This window comes from Calypte anna, chromosome 18 (assembly GCF_003957555.1).
Source record: "Calypte anna isolate BGI_N300 chromosome 18, bCalAnn1_v1.p, whole genome shotgun sequence".
NCBI classification, from domain to species: domain Eukaryota; kingdom Metazoa; phylum Chordata; class Aves; order Apodiformes; family Trochilidae; genus Calypte; species Calypte anna.
This window is the reverse complement of record NC_044263.1, coordinates 2,297,910-2,318,571: the sequence shown is the minus strand read 5'-3', so window position 1 is coordinate 2,318,571 and position 20,662 is coordinate 2,297,910. Positions and strand designations below refer to the sequence as shown.

The 20,662-nt window shown below is 45.4% G+C and overlaps 2 protein-coding genes across 2 annotated transcripts in view; both read right to left on the bottom strand.

Moving 5' to 3' along the window:
• The window catches only part of LOC103529251 (ATP-binding cassette sub-family A member 9), a 28,210-nt gene extending 12,554 nt beyond the window's left edge, over window positions 1-15,656 (bottom strand). The window contains 16 exon segments of the mRNA XM_030461861.1: window positions 41-131; window positions 647-785; window positions 1,144-1,264; window positions 1,578-1,761; window positions 2,936-3,046; window positions 4,740-4,798; window positions 5,552-5,723; window positions 6,422-6,554; window positions 7,063-7,248; window positions 7,801-7,939; window positions 9,343-9,569; window positions 9,924-10,024; window positions 10,691-10,849; window positions 11,954-12,164; window positions 12,689-12,801; window positions 15,551-15,656. Coding sequence (XP_030317721.1) covers window positions 41-131; window positions 647-785; window positions 1,144-1,264; window positions 1,578-1,761; window positions 2,936-3,046; window positions 4,740-4,798; window positions 5,552-5,723; window positions 6,422-6,554; window positions 7,063-7,248; window positions 7,801-7,939; window positions 9,343-9,569; window positions 9,924-10,024; window positions 10,691-10,849; window positions 11,954-12,164; window positions 12,689-12,801; window positions 15,551-15,569 — 2,165 coding nt within the window. The 5' untranslated portion in view covers window positions 15,570-15,656.
• A 2,414-nt stretch (window positions 15,657-18,070) lies between these two features.
• Window positions 18,071-20,662, bottom strand: part of ABCA5 (ATP binding cassette subfamily A member 5) — a 32,429-nt gene continuing 29,837 nt past the window's right edge. Inside the window, 1 exon segment of the mRNA XM_030461859.1 lies at window positions 18,071-20,660. Coding sequence (XP_030317719.1) covers window positions 20,553-20,660 — 108 coding nt within the window. The 3' untranslated portion in view covers window positions 18,071-20,552.

The following is a 20,662-nucleotide window of genomic DNA, read 5'->3' as shown; positions in this document are numbered from 1 at the left end:
TTTTATGAAAAGAGTGATGGCCCAAAAGAAAAGGATTTACCTTAAGTGATAGCCAATCCCCCATTTTCTCTTCAAGTACAGAGAGGAGCCCACACATCTCAACCTCCCATTTGAGAGGAAAGCTTTCCGATCTGAGGAGGAAGGAACACAAAGGATTGAGGGAGGGATTTACAGCATTGCCATGGGCTGACCTCACTCTGCTCCTTCTGAACCCAACAGACATTTTTATAACAGAGCTGAGAAGAGTGAAAACCAGGCCAGGAGTGATGGCTTTTTTTCCTTTTTGAACTGCTGCCTTCCTCCTGAGCACCAAGCTTAACCTTTGAATTCTGCATCCTTCCAGGCTTGCGGAAATTCTCCCATAGAGTCAGGGAGGGAAAGAGGAGAGGTGAATTCAAACAATATCCCTGCTTTGTGTGGGTGCTGCTGGTGGGACATCCAGACACCGTGCAGTTTTTTTCAGCCTGATGCAGAACACAAGCAGGAGCTTGGAAGGACACAGCAGCCCAGTTTTCACCTTGGTTGAGGGGTTGCTCTCAGACCAAACATGTCCAGTGAGCACAGATGGCATCGTGGCAGCACCCAGGGGTTGGCTTTGCAATGGGAAATTGATTTTCAAACAGCCTGTGTGGAAATCTGGGCTCACCAGCATGGGCATCAGCCTCCTCCATGGAGTGGGTGGTGAAGAGCGTCACACGCCCAGGCTGCCGTTCCTTCAGGAGGCTCCACACGTGGTGCCTGGAGCAGGGATCCAACCCCACTGTTGGCTCATCCAAAAGCAAAACCTACAAAAGGGCAAGAAAATCAGAGCTCTCCCTGTGTCCAAACTGGAATTCCCCTTGTTTACACCTTTGCCATTTCATGCTTTTGATGGCCTCACGTCGAAGAACCAAACGCAATCCTCAGCCCCCGGCTGCTTGCTGTTCCTCTCTCTGCTGTCACAACATTCTTCCCCTTTTTCACCTGAAAACACAATGCTCACTGACCTAAATTCCTCCGTGCTCTCAGCAGCCAAGTGAATTAGTAGGGTCAGCCAGGCCTGGAGTGCCAAGGGGAATGGTAACAAATGTCTGCGTGCCAAATCAGAATGCCAAAAACTGTGCTAAAGAAGTGAAACGTTGTGTAAAGGTGACTGCTCCCTACCTGGGGATTCCCCAAAACTGCAATTCCAAGGGACAGTGTTCTTTTTGTCCTCCACTCAGAGCATCAGCACGGAATGTCCTGAAGGTCAGTGAGGTCCAACATCACAAGAACTTTCTGGAACCTTGGCAACGTACAAAGAGAAGGTCAGATTTCCAAAATCACTGGTCACGTTTTAAGTCATGGGATGGCCACACACCAGAGGAGAGTTTCATTTCAAGGTTTTCAAATGATTCAATAGCTTTGCTTAGAGATAACCCCTGCAAATCTGATTTATAATGCTTATGACACATAAGACAACATTGAAAAAAACATTTCTCCCCTAAATTAAATTTTTTTTTCTCATTTCCTTAGGCCAATGATGCCATTGCTAAACTTTTATACAGAAGCCTCAAAGTAATCAAGATGTAAACCAGAGGACAGGGACTGGTAAGCACATACCAACCTCTTGCTCTACTTCCTTCCACTGAATCCCTTTGATGTGAGCAAAAATCCTCAGGTTTTCCTTCACTGTTAAGGCTTCAAAATGCAAATTAAACTGGGGGCAAATCCCAACCATTGTCCGAATGCCTTCCATATCCTGCACTTCAGACACTTTGTAGTTGTAAATCGTTGCAGAACCTGCACACAGGAGTGAATGGAATGAATTTCATCCTGGGAAGTATTTGTAGAATTTCCCAGTTCCAGGGAGTTGTGTGTGTGTGTGTGTGTCCAGCCCTCTGACCTCACCTCCAGCAGTGTGGGTGCTTCCCAAGTGTTTAAAAACAAAGAAAACCACAAAGTGACCACAAAAAAAAAGAAAAAAAGAAAAAAAAAAGAAAAAAAAAGAAAAAAAGAAAAAAAAAAAGAAAGAAAAAAAGAAAAAGAAAGAAAAAAAAGAGAAAGAAAAAAAGAAAGAAAAAAAGAAAAAGGAAAAAGGAAAGAAGAAAAAAAGAAAGAAAAAGAAAGAAAAAAAAAAAGAAATGGAAAAGAAAGAAAAAAGAAAAAAAGGAAAAGAAAAAAGAGAAAAGAGAAAAAGAAGAAAAAAGAAAGAAAAAGAAAAGAAAAGAAAAGAAAAAGAAAAGAAAAAAAAGAAAAGAAAAGAAAAGAAAAAAAAGAAAAGAAAAAGAAAAGAAAAGAAAAGAAAAGAAAAGAAAAGAAAAGAAAAGAAAAGGAAAAGAAAGGAAAAGGAAAGAGAGGAAAAGAGAGGAAAAGAGAGGAAAAGAGGAAAGAGAGAAGAAAAGAGAAGAAAAGAGAAGAAAAGAGAAGAAAAGAGAAGAAAAGAGAAGAAAAGAAAAAGAAAAGAAAAGAAAAGAAAGAAAAGAAAAGAAAAGAAAGAAAAGAAAAGAAAAGAAAAGAAAAGAAAAGAAAAGAAAAGAAAAGAAAAGAAAAGAAAAGAAAAAGAAGAGAAAAGAAGAGAAAAGAAAAGAAAAGAAAAGAAAAGAAAAGAAGAAGAAAAGAAGAAAAAAAAGAGAAAAAGGAAAAAGAAAAAGAAAAAAAGAAAAAGAGAAAAAGAAAAAGAAGAAAAGAAAGAAAAGAAAAAAAGAAAAGAAGAAAAAAGAAGCCAAAACAGCTTTGTGTCATCCAAAGCTTTCATACCTTTCCAAAACATTTCAGAGCACCAAATCCCTTAAGAACTCACAGAAGCCATCAGGGCATCCAGATGGAGAACCAGCCCATCCACAGGGGATGTGTTGGAATCTGCACAGCCAAGGCTGCAGAACTGAGGGAAAACTTGGGTTTCTGCATCTTTACCCCCTTATTCTTGAAAAAACCAAAATCTTCTCCTCTTCATCTCTCAGATCCATCCCCTTACCTGATGAAGGACTGGAAAATCCACTGAGCACGTGTAGAAGAGAAGATTTCCCAGACCCACTGTGGCCAAGCAAGGCAGTGATCTGCCCTTCATAGATAGTTAAGGACAAACCTAGAAGAGAAATAGGATAACATTGGGATGGAAGGTTGTGAGCAATAACCTTGGAGCTTGCTGGCAGGTTTGGCAGAGAAGTGAGAGGCAAAAGCACTGATCCAAACCCAACTTCAGAGTGAGGAACTTGCAGTCGTGTCTTGATTGAATGGAGGGACAAGTGGATTAACTGCAATATTTAAAGGTTTTTACTTCTGTGAGCTTCATAACCTCTGATTTCAGCATGGCCCAGGACACTCCCCAGAAAGAACTTCCCAACACTGGAGATTCCCAAGCAGCCAGACTCTGCTACCTTCTGTTTGTGGGTTATTTTGTTTGTTTGGGGTTTTTTTTACTCAATTTAAACCTTTGAGACCTTATTGATCTTTTCACCACTCCTGTTAAACAGCAGCATTTCTCTAACCACCCACAGCTATGTTATGTTATGTTAGGACTGGGGGGGGGAGTCTGGATCAGCTGGAAGGCAGGAGGGCTCTGCAGAGGGACCTGGACAGACTGGAGAGTTGGGATGATCCCAAGGGGATGAGGTTCAACATTCCAAGTGCCGGGTCCTGCACTTTGGCCACAACAACCCCATGGGGAGCTCCAGGCTGGGCACAGAGTGGCAGAAAGGGACCTGGGAGTCTGGATTGCCAGGAAGCTGAACAGGAGCCAGCAGTGTGCCCAGGTGGCCAAGAAGGCCAATGGCATCCTGGGCTGGCTCAGGAACAGCGTGGCCAGCAGGTCCAGGGAAGGGATTCTGCCCCTGTGCTCAGCTCTGGTGAGGCCACAGCTTGAGTCCTGTGTCCAGTTCTGGGCCCCTCAGCTCCTCAGGAAGGAGATTGAGGTGCTGGAGCAGGTCCAAAGGAGGGCAACTAAGATGGTGAAGGGACTGGAGCACAGACCCTATGAGGAGAGGCTGAGGGAGCTGGGGGTGTTGAGGCTGGAGAAGAGGAGGCTCAGGGGAGACCTCATCACTCTCTCCAACTCCCTGAAAGGAGGTTGGAGCCAGGGGGGGGTTGGGCTCTTTTCCCAGGCAACTCTCAGCAAGACAAGAGGGCAGGGTCTCAAGTTGTGCCAGGGGAGGTTTAGGTTGGAGATGAGAAAGAATTTCTTTCTGGAGAGGGTGATCAGGCATTGGAATGGGCTGCCCAGGGAAGTAGTGGATTCTCCGTGTCTGGAGATATTTCCAAAGAGCCTGGATGTGGCACTCAGTGCCATGGGCTGGGAACTGCAGTGGGAGTGGATCAAGGGTTGGACTTGATGATCTCTGAGGTCCCTTCCAACCCAGCCCATTCTATGATTCTATGACTTCTCCAGCTCCTCCCATACCTGTGCTTGGCAGCAGACCAAGTGCTCTCAGGACACACTGGTCAGCCAGCAACCAGAAAAACAAGTTTGCCTTGCCCAGAAGTGTTTATATTTCGAGAGGGAGGTTTGAGAGGTGATTTTTAGAGTGGTTCATGGCTGCAAACCCCACAGCTTTCCAGAAGACTTGCAAAAAAACCCAATTAAAAATAGTCATTTTGCTGGAGAGGACAAGAAGACAACAACCTGGTAAAAATGTGCTGGTAATTTACCCCAGAAATAACCATTCTATAATGCATTTAGCCATGATGGAGACAGGATTAAGTACATCCAGTCCATTTTCAAAGCAGTTTGTGTTCAGACCTAGTAAAAAGGGAAATGAAAAGAATTCCAAAGCATCTCTTACCCCTTAAAGCTTCGGTTCTCTTGTCCTTCTTCTTGTATAGTTTTGTAATGTTGTTTATTCTAAAGGAAAGGCAAACGAGCTGTTACTATTGAGTTTCACAACTCTGGTGTGTTTTTTCTGCCTCAAAGTAACCTTTAAATACTACTGGAAGAATGTTTCCCAACCTCCTCCTCAAACTGGTCCTGCTCACTACTATGGAGGTCAGTGCAATCCCAGCTGGAAGAATTGCTTTACAGAATTCATTTCTTGTCCACTTAAACCCAGAATTCACTAAAGTGCTTCTGCAGAAGATGTTTAAGAGGTTCCAAACTCAAACTTGCTGAGAATTGATGTTTAAAAAGGTTCCAGAGTCAAACTCAGTGAAAATGAAGTTAATGAACTGGAAGGCCCCAGGGAATGAGAAAACACCTGGCTACAAAATTAAAGTGTTGACCTAGTTATTATTTTAGTGGATTTATATTTGCTTTCTAGCAATAAGTAATGGGCAGCCACAGTAAGGGGCCAAATGGGGATGTAAATAACAGCATCTGTGTTCCTAGAGATGATGGGGAAGGGGTCCAGGCTCACTGCTGCTGCTCTGCAAGGAGGAAATTGCTGGGCAGAAAGCTGGTTCCTGGCACAGAAGATGCACCAAGCCCCCTAAATCCTCAAATGCTGTGCTGGAGGAGAATGAAACACTGAAAAATTCATGTATCAATTGCCATTAACCTTATCTGTACCCGTGAGATGTCTCAGTCTAACTTAAACCAGTGCAACACCCTGGTGCTCTCTGGACTCCAACACAAAGAGCAGCATTTTCCATGCCTGATTACCTGATTGCTTCCTTCCCATCAAAGCCTGGAGGCATTGGCTCTGTGTTATTGCCAAGGGTGGGATCTTGGTTGCCCTCCGTGCCAGCTGGTGCCCCCAGGTAGCCACTCCTGGCCCTGCACCAGTACGATGGTCTCAGGAAGAAGGTAGGGGGGTATGGTGCTCCATACTTGCCTGATTCAGAAACAAAGGAGAAATATCAGCCCCAAAGTGCTGCATGACAGCTCAACTTTGATAAATGCCATGCCCAGCCAGCTCTCCCCCTGCACACACAGCCTTTCAGCAGCATGAAGAGGTTGGGGAGTTCTGAGAGGTTTCCACTCATCCAGATCTGTCAGGTGGTGAAGAAGCACAGCAAAGACCTCACTGAGCATCTCTTTGGCCCAGAAGTTACAGGACAAGCAGGTCAAGTCCTAAAGCAGCTTTTTACAGCTGGTGGTTAGGGCTGCTGGAGCAGATGTGAGTAGATGGAGATGATGGGGATGATGGGGATGATGGGGATGATGGAGTAGATGTAAAGGATTTATCTCAGTGCCTCACTGCAAGATTTAACATCCCTTTCAGAGCCTGTTTTGGGGGCTAAATGAGCTAACTACATGCATCCAACTTCTGGGAAAACAGGATTCTTCCCAAGCAATGCAGCCCATGCAGTTTTCAGCCCCTCAGGTGACATGGCATGGCCCATTGCTGGTCAGATGTCACTCAGAACCTGAGCAGTTCCCTGCCAGGACATCTCTTTTGTTACTCCACATTTATTACATCTCTCAGCTCTACCCAGACACTTCTTTGGCTCCTTTCCTCCTGTGAGGGGTGAGGATCATAGAAAAAAAGTGCAAGGAAGTTTCTCTCCTTACCTTCATGTTTCTACTTACCAGGTAGAACCTTATCAAAGTAGATGGCCAACAGGAAATAGAGAACACTGTCAAGGGGCAGGATGATGTACAGGTTAAAGTATGGGTATGATTCTGGGAAGAAGGCTGGTCCATATTTTTGTAATTTTACCATCTGGGGGGAAAGAAGCACAAGTCAGATGCAACCCTTTAGCCTGAAATGCTACGTGCAAGCCACTCACCATCACCATCCTCACCAGAAACTCATTCCCACTTGTGCTCATGAGACCATTTCCAATACCTAATTATGACTCCAAGTATCAGGAGTGCTTCAATAAGCTGAATTCAGAATCCTGCAGGAGTTACCTGATGCACACTTTATTTGTTGGGGCAGCACTATGAAACCTCACAGTCCTTGCAGATCTTGATACCCACCCAATAACTTCCTAGAGATCAATATTTATTGTGGGACAGAGCTGGTAAAATCTGTGATGCAGCTGAGAGACTGTTTTGTACTTTTTGGAGCCAAGTTTTCTTTTTACAAAGCCCCTCAAGCAAAGGGCCACGATGGGGTTGTTGTGACAACATAAATTCTGACTGGAATCTACTGTCATTTGGCAGAGTTTTGCAGATTTTCCTGTGGGCTGAACTATGATGATGTGCTGGTTTTCTTTTGAACTTACCTTTGAGATGCCAGCTGCAAAGGCAAAGGGACTGAAGAGATTAAAAACCCATTCTGAAGAGGATGGTAGTTTTTCAAACAAAATCAGAAAGCCCAGCAACCCAAAGATGATGTACAGGGCAAATGCCACAAAAGTGACAATATTTGGCTTCTTTAACAGTGAGCTGAGCATGAAACAGAAGTGAACCTGCAGCAGAAAATAGCAGGCATTAATTAGCATTTTGGGGTGGATTTAAGCAGTCATTAGCAGGATGCATTATTGCTGGTAATTAGAAAAAAAAACCAAAACCAACACCATGAAAATCCAAGGAGCTGAATTAGAGATTCAGCTGAGTTTCAGTTGTCCCCTGCACATGGCAGATCTCAAGGGTTGTGTTGTTTAGCAGACAGCTCTGATGTTAATTTGGGGCAGGGATATAGGGAAAGACAGGTCAGACCCCTCTGGGTTTCCCAAGGAAGAAGCCCTGGACCCAGGCTCAGCCTTCCCATCAGTGCTGGTGGCAGCATTTCTCTTTACTCTGGTTTCAAGTCAGAATCTCAAAAAAGGTATATTAGGAATGATTTATCAGTCTACAAATTATAACAATAAATCCCATGACTGGAGAGGTCTTTGTTACCTTCTCATACACTGCCCATCCCTCCCATGCTCTGAAGTCTTCAAGTTTTAGATGCCTTGATTAGGCAAAGGAAAAAAAAAAAATAAATCAGGTACCATTAAAGAAGACAAAAGCAGACTTACAGATGCTATGCCATAAAAGAAATAAAAAAAATATAGTTCAGAGAAGCTGTGATCATAGATGAATCCTCTAATGGTGATCAGTGCCAGCAGGCTTGAGGTTATGGAGATATAAATGGTGTAGAGCAAGCTCCAGGATAACCTGCAAATAAAGGGAATTTTTGACTCTCTACAGGACACATTACCCAGCCAGCACAAGACACATTCTTTTTAGTTTAAATGCTTCATCATTTCCAATAAACTTCCATTTACAGGGCATATAAGCACAGGCTCTGCAGCCAGGAACACTGATTTCTCCTAATGTGAAATATTCATGCCCAAAAAGCTTAGGACCCCATGTTCCCCTGTCCTTCACCATTTTCTTTGGTTTTTCTTTTTTTTTTTTTCTTTTCTGTTTTCTGTGTCTATCCAGCCATTTGTGCAGGCAACACCTCAACACCAAGACCTTAACCTGTCTCTCTTCTGGGGTTTTTTGGGGGGGAAGGGAAGCAGAGCAATCCTGTAGCAGAGCACTTGGAAACAGGTCCTCCAGCAAATATCATGGTATAAAAGCAGCAAAATTTTTGCTTCAGCAACAGGTAAGCTCAGTGCCAGAGAGCCCAGCCCTTTGGTTAGGAAATCATAGAATCATAGAATGGGCTGGGTTGGAAGGGACCTCAGAGATCATCAAGTCCAACCCTTGATCCACTCCCACTGCAGTTCCCAGCCCATGGCACTCAGTGCCACATCCAGGCTCTTTGGAAAGATCTCCAGACACGGAGAATCCACTACTTCCCTGGGCAGCCCATTCCAATGCCTGATCACCCTCTCCAGAAAGAAATTCTTTCTCATCTCCAACCTAAACCTCCCCTGGCACAACTTGAGACCCTGCCCTCTTGTCTTGCTGAGAGTTGCCTGGGAAAAGAGCCCAACCCCCCCCTGGCTCCAACCTCCTTTCAGGGAGTTGCAGAGAGTGATGAGGTCTCCCCTGAGCCTCCTCTTCTCCAGCCTCAACACCCCCAGCTCCCTCAGCCTCTCCTCATAGGATCTGTGCTCCAGTCCCTTCACCAGCCCAGTTGCCTCCTTGGGACCTGCTCCAGCACCTCAATCTCCTTCCTGAGCTGAGGGGGCCCAGAACTGGACACAGGACTCAAGCTGTGGCCTCACCAGAGCTGAGCACAGGGGCAGAATCCCTTCCCTGGACCTGCTGGCCACGCTGTTCCTGAGCCAGCCCAGGATGCCATTGGCCTTCTTGGCCACCTGGGCACACTGCTGGCTCCTCTTCAGCTTCCTGGCAATCCAGACTCCCAGGTCCCTTTCTGCCACTCTGTGCCCAGCCTGGAGCTCCCCATGGGGTTGTTGTGGCCAAAGTGCAGGACCCGGCACTTGGCCGTGTTAAACCTCATCCCGTTGGAATCAAGTGTCACAAATGCAAATGTCTGCTGGTTGGGTTGGGGGAGTTATTGCTATGGATGTTGGTCCAAGCCCCAGATCCATCCTGTGAGCCAGGATACACCCTCTAGGCAGAATTCCTGTATTTACACCATTTATTTCTATAAGACTTACCAGAATGCAGCATCTTGCAGACCCATTGCTCTCATTAACACCTTCAGCTTCTTTCTTTCTCTGGTAACTTTGACTGACAAGAAGTACATATAGGGGCAGAAACACAAGATAAGATAAATGATGATCCAAGTATAATCCAGTTTATTCACAGATCTCATCGAGGGGGATTCCAGACGAATGCCACTGATAGATTTCACCTCATCCCAGACAGAGTGGTTTGTTTTCATCTGGAGAAAAGAAATCAGTCACTAATTTGATTTTCTGTAATGACACAGCCAGCATCAGAACAAAGAGGTTTTCATAGGAAATCCCTCTTACAAGGGCTAGTCAGCCAATAACAATATTACATTTATAAGTGGCAAATAACCTCAATATTTAGCAGCTTTTTACTCAAAAAACTCAACACTGCCTTGAGAACAAGAAGGATCCATCACTCTTTCAACTTTTGAATCACAGTATGGATTAAAAAAGTTAGCAAACACAGAAAAGTAATGAATTTGGGGGGGTTTGTTTGCTTGTTTAAGTTTCCAGGTAACTCTGGAAAGAACAGAAAACATCTTTTCCATCCTGATCACACTCACTTCTATGACTGCTGCATCGATGCTGGACTGCACTGCCATGAAACCCCAGTACCCATAGAGAGGAACTTTGCAGGAACTGTAAGCATGGCTGTGGCAGGTAACTGTGGGAAAGGGGAAAAAAAAAAAGATTAAAAAAAAAAGAAAGAACAAGAAGAATTTGATCTATCTGTTCCCACAAATATATTTATATTGATGCTTCTCTTTATGTCGAGGGTAAAAATCTTATTTGACTACAAACCTGGAAATCAAGTTCTGTTTTTACTCAGTCTTTTTTCTATCATTTCCATTTTCCAAGATCAGTTCTTAGCAAAGTCTATTTTTTTCCCCCCATCAACTGCTGAACTCACTTGATTTTATCAGCTAATAATCTTACTTCTTGCTTTGGAGAGCTGACTACTTTTGGTCAGTAAATAGGGGTGCATTTGGTCAAAGAAGGAGCAAAGTGTATGGAGTTTTATGTTTAAATGTATTTAACATCTGCCTGTGCACTGTATGCACACATGAGGCTCCTTTTCAGGGCATGGTTTGACACAATGAAACATATAAGAGAATAAATATTGGGAATAAAATCTCTGTCTTCTTCAAAACATTTCCCCTGACATTTCTTTCCTTTTACTTGAACAAAACCTCAAGTTCCAAAAGCTTTCTTGAAGCATTTAGCACGTCATTTAGCCTCTATCCTTTCTCAGTGGCTTGGCAGCCCAGGGATCCATCTAAGCACTTTTATGTGAAAAAATCAAGTTCTCTGGTTTGATTTCTCTCGTTACCAATGTGATCAAAGACATCCTCAGGGGATGCCATGGTGTAGCTTTGGAATCTCAGGTGGTAGGAGAGGTCATCCCGAAAAACAACACCAATAGTGTCGTCCTCCAAAATCCCTCTTGTTTCCATTTCTTCCTCATTTTCCATCTCTTCTATTATTACACCTATCATTTAAAAAGAAGAAGAAGGAAAAAATTACAAAACCACAAAAGCTGAAACTTGGTGTAGTTACAAAAAAACCCAAAACCCCACGGGTGTGTGAACCCTCCAAAATTATGTATATATATGTCTATTTTCTCTTCTTCTCCCCCCCTCCAACACCCCAATGAAGGTTGGGGTGCCCACAGCATCAGGATGGAAAGGATTGGGGAGCAGCATTACCCCTGAGGACAGAGACAGAGCCCACTTTGCTCATGAACCTCCTGGTGGTGTTTGTCATGAAACCACGAAAGCTGCAACTTCACATAGTCACAAAAAAACCCCACGGGTGTGTGAACCTTCCAGAATTATATTGTCCATTTTCTCTTCTCCCCCTCCCCCCCAGCCCCAATGAAGGTTGGGGTGCCCACAGCATCAGGATGGGAAGGATTGGGGAGCAGCATTACCCCTGAGGACAGAGACAGAGCCCACTTTGCTCATGAACCTCCTGGTGGTGTTTGTCATGAAACCACGAAAGCTGCAACTTCACATAGTCACAAAAAAACCCCACGGGTGTGTGAACCTTCCAGAATTATACTGTCCATTTTCTCTCCTCCCCCTCCCTCCCAACCCAAATGAAGGTTGAGGTGCCCACAGCATCAGGATGGGAAGGACTAGGGAGCAGCATCACCCCTGAGGACAGAGCCAGAGCCCACTTTGCTCATGATCCTCCTGGTGGTGTTTGTCATGAAACCACGAAAGCTGCAACTTCACATAGTCACAAAAAAACCCCACGGGTGTGTGAACCTTCCAGAATTATATTGTCCATTTTCTCTTCTCCCCCTCCCCCCCAGCCCCAATGAAGGTTGAGGTGCCCACAGCATCAGGATGGGAAGGACTAGGGAGCAGCATCACCCCTGAGGACAGAGACAGAGCCCACTTTGCTCATGATCCTCCTGGCGGTGTTTGTTATGAAACCACGAAAGCTGCAACTTCACATAGTCACAAAAAACCCCCATGGACGTGTCCACCCTCCAAAATTTTATTCTCTTCTCCCCCTCCCCCCCGTCCCCAATGAAGGTTGAGGTGCCCACAGCATCAGGATGGGAAGGACTGGGAAGCAGCATTACCCCTGAGGACAGAGACAGAGCCCACTTTGCTCATGATCCTCCTGGTGGTGTTTGTTATGGGGGTGTAGGCGAGAGTGACTCCTGTGGCATTGATCAGGGAATCATCCAGCTTCCCAAGGAAAGTGTAAGGCATTTCTCTCTGCAGGTAGGAGGACACCACAAAGGATGCCATTTGTATTACTAAGAGCAAAACCGCCGATGTAATCCATTCCTAGAGGAAAGGAAAGAAATTCCAAGGTAAGGGGCAGCGGCCTGGGGGTTGGGTGGGATGGGAAGTGTCTTCAGAACTGGAGGACAAAAGTCCTTGGGCTGCCTGGGGGATCTGGTTCCTCCAGCCCTGAATGCCTTCGTTCTGTAAAGGAGGAAGAGTGATTTCACAGGTGTAATAGTTTTAAAAGACAAGGAATGTTCCAAGTGGAAAACATGTTTTCTTAGTAGCAGAGCCAGCAAGGTCTGCTGATAATTCTACCCCAGCCATTGTGAACTGCACATTGTGTTCTTCTGGAGAGAGCAGGAATGGGAGCAGCAACCAAGAGGAACAAGCCAGCTCTGGAACAAGCCCTTATTATGTTGGGATACTGTAGTGTCACTGGATGAAATGGAACTGCTGACGTTTTCCAGAGAACCACATTAGCAGCTGATGCTTCTCATGTATCACCTAGCCCAAAAACCATGCAACAGAAAAACCCTTCCTGGTGGAAATCCAAACTTCCCTTTGGGAGAAGACACACTTGCCTGAAAACTTTCTGTCTTCATCCTCCACACCAGAAGAATATTTTTCCATAGCAAAACACAAGTTTGCTGAAATATTTTTGAGGTTGTCTTGAATATCCCTTGCATTTTCCCACCTAGGGCGAGAAAGATAATGTCATTTAGAATAAAACAGATCACTGGACATGAGTAGATTTACCTGGGTAAACACCACTTCAGAGGGGGACATTTGGACAACAAAGGAGAAGTGTGAAAAAAAATATAGCCCAATATCATGGAAGGAACAGAGAGCTGGGGTGGACTCAGCTGCCTCTTGCACAGCTTCATCCTTCTTCATCCCAAAGAAGATTTGCAGGAAGAGGCATTCAACTGCCTATAGCTTGATTCTTCACCTCCATGAGATTAACAACAGAAAGGTCAGGTTGTCCTGTACTAAAATTGTAAGAGGACTGAATATCTGTAGAAAACAAATATTTTTCTTTTCTTGTTTTTTTTTCTAGTTACTCCAAACACTTATAAAACACACATGATCTGCAGCAGCAACTCCAGCTCCTGAATTTGCCTCCTTTATCCATGTGGTTTGTTGACAAACCACTGCTCAGCTGCTCTAGATGCTGAAATTAGACCCTGGAAGACCCCCAGGACATACATTACCTTCTCTCCATGCCATCTATAGGCAGCTGCCACCCAGGAGGTGGCGAAAGGCTAAAAGGGGCTTGAAGCAGATGCTGAGGGACCATTGGTCATGTTCTCACCCAAATCCTAAAATCATGACTTATAAGTCTAGTACAGCCAGAGCAGGGCAGCATTAAGACACCAGGGTGTTCCTTTCTATCCTAAATACTGTGCCAGGAGTGCTTATTGGAGGATATTTTTATGGGGAATACTTCTTTCAGCTCCACCTTTGATGATGAGGCCAAGCAGCAAGTATCCTGTGCAAGTACAAGAGGAGCTGCAGGGTGGGTGAGTGGTTCCATGACCCCCCCGAGAAGAGCAGGGGAGGGAACCTCAGCCCATGTTTTTGTATTTTAATCCTTTCAAATGGCTGAAACACAAAAAAAAAAAAAAATCAAAGCAACCTCAAACACATTGTGAGCTTTTCCCCTTGGACATAATTTTCTGATTTCATGGGTTGGGCAGCTGGATTTAATAAAACGGTTCCACTGCTCTGTTCCTTTCCTTGTTTGTTTTTGGAAGAATTCAATGTTTGCATACTCCCAGGGCACTGGATCCAGAATCCCTGTTTACCCTTGGACTGTCAGCACAATTCCTGGGTGCTCTGCTTTCCCTGCATCCAGCTTTCCCCTCTGCTTCCCACTGGAGCCTACAAGACAGGGAAAAGGCAAAGAGGAAAGGATTTCTAGGAAGCCCTGTTGGGATTGCTCAGGGATTGGAGTTGTTGTGATCTGCAAGCAGCCACCCAGCTCAGGATGTTGGGGCAGTAAACAGAAGTTCATGCTGGAATATTTGGATAAGATGGAAAACATGAAAGCCTTGTAAAAGTGGGATGGAATCTCTGCAGACTTCATGAACACTTCATTGGGAAAGAGATGGAGCCAATCTAAAACTTTTAAAAAAAATTCCAATGGATTTCCTTTCACTCTTCATCTTATTTCTGCATTTGGAGCAAGAAGCAAATACTCAAATACCCCCAAAATAGCAACCCAGCAAGTTAAACAAGTGAAACTGCCCACAAATGCTCCACAAACTTTATCAGAATTTCAATTTAAATTCAATACTCAAAAGGCACAAAACATAAGCAGGAGAGATGGCTCTACAAGACCCAAGATCCAAACCTGCAGACTCAGAGGAGAGGAACAAACATCAGCTATTTATTTAGAAGCAACAGCATCTGAGAAGCCTCAAGCCAGCAAGAGCATCACTTGTACAACTCGGTGTCTCTGGAAGCATTTCCCTTCTGAGGGCTCAGTAAATGCCCCCAGACTTCTCACTCCCCAGGATCACATTCCTCAGGCATTGCAAGAACTTCCACTGGGATCCTGTGTGCACCCCAGGCTGTCCCAGAAGCCTGTCCCATACACCCACATCATGTAGTCACCATCTCTGGGATTTCCTATTTGGCACCTCCACGGGATTTAAAATAAATTTTATTTTATTTTTCCTGCAACAACAACTTAACAGAGCACATTGGGATTAACCCCTAGGAGCAAATAGGAGGAATTTCTGGCTGCTGGCTACAAGGACAGCAACATGCAATGGGTCTCCTGCTTCCCCAGGAGCTGCTTTTTCTTTCCCACAGCCAAGGGATTAATCCCAGCACGTGGGGAGCACAGAGATGAACGTGCTCTCCCCATCCTCTCCTCTCTGCCAGTTACTGCAAACACAAAACCTGCCTCTGGCCCCTCTGCAGCCCTGGCTTTGCCTCCTGATAAACATGAGAAGCATCCATACTGATGCTGCTCTTAACAGGGGTGCTGGAAACAAGTCGGGTTTTTTTTTCCCCCTACACTCAACTTAAGAAAAACAGAGCTTGAAGTTTTGCCCCCTATCAAAGATCAACCCTTTGGGTCACACAGAGAGGGTGAACTTTGGGGGTCCACGTTTTCTGCAGCTTTTCTTGGTGCTGGCAAGGCTGGAGGAGGGGGAGCAAAAGGAGGGATCAGAGCAGGGAGGACCCAGCCTTCAACCTGCAGCAAGGGAGGGTCTAAATCCAGGCATATCCAGAAGAGTTTTGCTCCTTTGCCCCTTAAAAAACTTTGATGTGAAGCTCAAGGTTTGTCAGAGAACAGAGCTGGAAAGCACATCCCTTTTGCATCCAGCTTAACACTTAATAAGGAAAAAAGCCATCACCAAACACAACCCCTGCACGAAGATACCCCAGGTGTCCTTTTTCCCCTCAGAGAAGACAAACACGGAATTCTTTACCTGATAAGGGGTTTTCCATCAGGAATAGGTCTCCTTCAGCCCCGAGATGTCCAGGCTCTTCCTCTCTTTGCAGTTCTGGAGGGGGTCCAAGCTTGTAGCAGAGCTGATGGCCATGCCCCTCTCCAGCCTGACGTCAGAGTCCGCTCCCAGCACTCCCAAAACTTCTGGAGCAACCACCCAAGCAGGGAGCAATGCCTCTGGCCAGCTGGCCTGGATCTTCCAGAGAGCAAGGCAACGTTGTGCAGTACTCAGCAGGACCTGTGTGTTGCGTGCAGGGTCACAACTTGGTTCCCCCAAGTCCCAGGGAGAGCTGGGATGTGGCCACCATCAGCTCCCCAATCCCGAGCTTCTCAGGAGGGAAATCTTCAGCACCCTCCTCCCCATCCTGCTGGGAGCCTGAGTCAGCAAGCACTCTCTCCTCTCCAGAGCAGAGCAGCAACAGGATCCTTATTTCTCACTGCTCTTTTCCCCTTCCTTTAATAATACAGTATTTTTATTTTTATTTTTATTTAGCTTTCACTTCTGTTAATTGCTTTTCCAGCATCTGCCACACAGCTGGAATCAGGATGGAGTTTGTTTTAGGTGTTTATTTTTTTTAAGAAAAAACAGGTTTCTAATGGTTCTGCATTCAAAACAGGGCGGTGAGGAAATCAAGTCAGTCAGGAAAGCCAAATGAGCTGGAAGGGTGTCCAGCCACATGATAATTCAAGTAGTTACAAGAATTTGACTGTCCCAGAACTTCAGCAGCTCGAGGACTCCACATCTGACTTGCAGAGCTGACTAAAACCACAAAAGCTCTCTGGTTCTTGCTTAACAAAAGGCCGTAGCTCTTCCGCAGCTGTTGCTTTACTCATTTTCGAGGAATGAGCTCATTTCAGCAAGGAGCAGAACCTTTTCCTCCATCACTTCCCACCAGGCAACAAATAAGAAGTGGGGAAGGCAACTCCTGACTGCAAAAAAAAGCAGAGTGAGGATGCACATCCCTACATAGCCACTGTGCTTCCAACACGTGCCCTGTGCCATGTGTGCTCCTGGCAGGACACCAAGCCCTGCCATGGCTGCACTTCAGCAACAAAAAATACATTTTAATCTAAAAATGACACCTGCTCCAAGCACTGCTTTGGACCCAGACCAAAGTGACCCTGAGGATCAGCTAAAGAGCACTAAATGGGGGCCTTCCTGAAGATCTCTTGCATGACAAGGGTTAACTTTAGTCTTAAAAAAAATTAAATGCCATGCCACACACCATTAAACTAGTATGAAAACCTGGGAACTGTCACCAAATTCAGATAAGATTTCTTTGGGGTTATTTCCCTTCCCACTTGAGAGCTCCAGGGAAACTGAGGCACAACCCCCATTCATTTTGCTGGGTCCTTTGCTGGACCCCTCCCCACCACACTCCATCCCTGCTGCCCATCCCTCATTCCACGTTCCACCTTCAGCCCTCAGCAGCACCCTGTACCTTGTGCTGGAGTCAGCACCCAACCAGCCACCCAGAGCGTTGGCCTGGGGCAGGGATACATCCAGAAAAATGGATATTTTTGTTTTGTTTGTTTGCTTTGTTTTTTGGCAGGGCTGATTTTCAAGTGGCTGAACGTGATTCATCCCTGCAGATGCACAGCATGACGTGCCAGGAGCACACAGCTGCCCCGGGCTCAGCTCTAGCCCCAATCCTAAATGTTGCAACACTGCAATTCCCTGGATTCAGCTACAAATATGCAATTCCTGAAGCCTGACATCCCCCTCAGCCATGCCAAGGGTTTCCTCACCTACGCTCTGCCCAAACTCCACCCCCCTCTGAGCCCACTCACCCATTCACACCTCAGCGTGGTCCTGGGGATGGCCCAGGCTGTTGGAAGTCTCCCTGTTTCAGGGAAAAAACACAGGCAGGACAAATACAAGTGTTTAGTAATCCAATCCATCTTTATTTTGGTAGTTTCTGGTGGGGAAAATAAAACAAACCACAGCCCTCAACTTTACAAATCCAGCAAAGTGGTAAAAGGAAGGCAGGTGTATAAATTCAACTGCAAAGGATTCCAAGTGCCTGATGGCAACACAAAGTGTTACAGATGGGTCACTTTGAGACCCCCTGCCTTCTGTTTCTGCTACCAGAGTACTGGATGTCAGCTATGGAATAGACTTTACTTGATATATAGAGATATTTTTAAATAAGGGCTTTTCTTGGTAATATAGACAAGATCAGACACACTGAATACCTCCATAGAAAAATACAACCTTATAACAAACACCACAAAGTAAACACACTTTCCAAGTTCTGGATATACCACCTATTTCTAACAAGCCTGCAAGGAAACCAAAACCCTCCCACCTGGGACATGATCTGTCCCCCAGCCAGCCCAAATCCAGCTGCCTCCTGGGATTTCATCTCCTTGAGGACAAACTGGCTGGGATTTGGCATGTCACCAGCAACACCTGACCCAAACCCCTTCAACTTGCAGGAATAAAGCTCTTACGTTTCCAAGGGATTCTGGGGTTTGGTGTTGCATGGGGTTTTTTCCCCCCTATTCTGGTCATTCTAGACATTGTGTGACACTTGGAAAGATTTCTGACACAACACAGGATGATTACAGTGATGCTCTGGGGTGGCATCTTGGACAGTGTTGACACATGATGTCACCACCCCAAGAAGATCCCACCCAATTACACAGATCAGTTAACAAGCCAAAATCTGGGTACATGTAGCTGCATAAATACAGTGCCACCATCAACTGGGTCACTCCTGGGCAAGCAAGAGCAGGAGCAAGGCAAGGAAACCCAGCTGCTAATGGAAGTTTTCTTATGATCCACTTGGAATGTGAGAAAATAAGAAAACTCTTTGAAACAGGCTGATGTCAACCAGACAGTACAGAACTACTTTACAGACTTTTAACTCTGATTGCACATTAAAGAATCAAATTAAAAGGAGATATCAAGGCTCATGGGTCACAACTGTATTTGAGTCCACATGGAAAGGGAGTCCTGTGCATTATGTGGGTGGCATTCAGCTGAAACACCATTTACAAAGAGAGTAAGAAATGTGGGATTTGGTGAAGAGACCATGAACTCGTCTGTACAGACATGGGAGAGCATCACAAAACAAAATTCTCAGTCCCATCTTTGCACCAAATAAAAGGGAAATGCTCAGAGATAGTGGCCAGCAGCAGGGATGGAGCTGGGGGCAAAATAAAAAGCTGCATAGACAAAAGGGCTGAATCAGGGGCTTTTTTTTTTGTTTGTTTTCTTACTGGGAAGTTTCAGCCCTGGCAGGACTTCTGCTGGAGCTGCAGTTTAGAGGCTGGTGCTGTAATTCTGTTCTTTACCCTTGCTTCACTTCCAGCATTTCTCAGGCCATGTGCAAGTACCACAACTCAGAACTGTCTGTGCTGCCCCAGGGAAGCAAAGGGGACATCCAGGTGTTCCAGCAATTCCTGGGCTCAAATTTGAACTAAAAACCCAAATCTATGCATATGCAACACAAGGGTACAAAAGAGATGCAAAAGTTGCAGATAAAGAGGTTGCATCTCTATTCTCTTGAGTGAGAAACCAATGCACAGAGGTTTTGTCTCAACAGGATTATCAGACAGGTAACACACACTGCTGCCTGGTAATTACAAACAGTTGGGACACAGAACTCCACCTCAACCCACAGGTTGAGTTTTCACAGGAAAAATAAAAGTCTTTTCTGACTTTGATGTGAAGATCTAGTTGATATGACTTATGAAGCCAATGCTTTGCTATAAATGCATCTCTCTATTTGCTCATTGCAGAACACAATGAACTGTTAGAATTCCACTTTATAAAACTAAAAAAAAGTGACAAGAGCTTTGTGTAGAAAAAAAACCAAGCAAAAATTAATACATTTTCAACATCCATCTGTCATACCTTTAGGATAATCACATATTCTGCTCTTAGTGCTTCCATGCAAACCAAAGGCACCACTCCTACAGATAAGGTTGCAAATTTGGGTTATTATGGTGAAGGGGGGAGCTTCATGAAGGCAGATGAAAAATTGCCAGGTCAGGACAAAGCAGACTGCATTGCTTCACACCAAAGATGGATTAGGAAAAGCTGCTGCATGTAGTTACAAACTCACTGTCAAGGAAAGCAAGAACATCTAACCAGGACTGCTCCCAAAACCAGCTTGCTGCACACAAGGAAGAATGAGACTGCTTTAATGATGATGAGAAATACATCTCTGCATATCCCCTAACTGCACAGTTATGTCTTTGTACTTTTACCAAATGGGGGGGATAACAACAAAAAATCCAAGCATCCAGTCATGGCCACCCCTTCAGCTCCACCCTCCAACTCAGAGGAAAAGTGCTGCCAAGTGCCATGTTCTACCTGTAAATGAACATTTCCACACTGCGTGGGTACCAAGCTAAGCTGGCAATGTCATCCAGGACCCTCTCTGCACTGAGCAGTGACTTTGCAGTAGTTTTTTTCTCCCTCTCCTCTAAGTGGATGCAGCTCTTAAGCAGAAGCAGGAATGGGTGAGAAGAAGGGGAGCAGGACCTTGCAAGGACACAGCTCTGCTCAGCACCCTGGTGGGCAGAGATGGCCAACCAAGGAGCACAGCAAGACCTGTGAAGCTGCAGGGTGGGATGCTCCCAGAAGCAAGTGGTTTAGCTCAGGATTCCCAGTAAGGACAGCCCAACCTCTCTGTCCTAGCAGGGAGGAAGGCAGGAAGATGCTCCTGCCCAAGCAGCCAACACCAGGAGATGACCCACAGTGCTGGCAGCATCTTCTTGTTCAACACAAACCCAGAAAGAGTGAGGGGAGAAGGGATTTCAGAGCAGCCAGAGTCACAGTGGGGATGCTCCCACTGCCACTGCAGCCTTTTCCTAAGGCCAGGATGGTGGAACACAGAGCTTCCCAATACCATTTTTCCCTTGTCCATCCCAGTGCTGATGTTTCCCACGCAGACATCCCAGTGTGTGTGTGCAGAGCATCACAGCTGGCACAGACCACGAGCTGCTGAGCAGATGGGGACCAGAGATGCTCAGAAAATGACTCTGTCTTCCTGGGTCCTCTCCCACCACAAGGTGCTGTTCAGGGTGCCAAAGCCACTGTCCTCCTCCTCCTGCTCCTTAGCAAGCTCCACAAAAACCT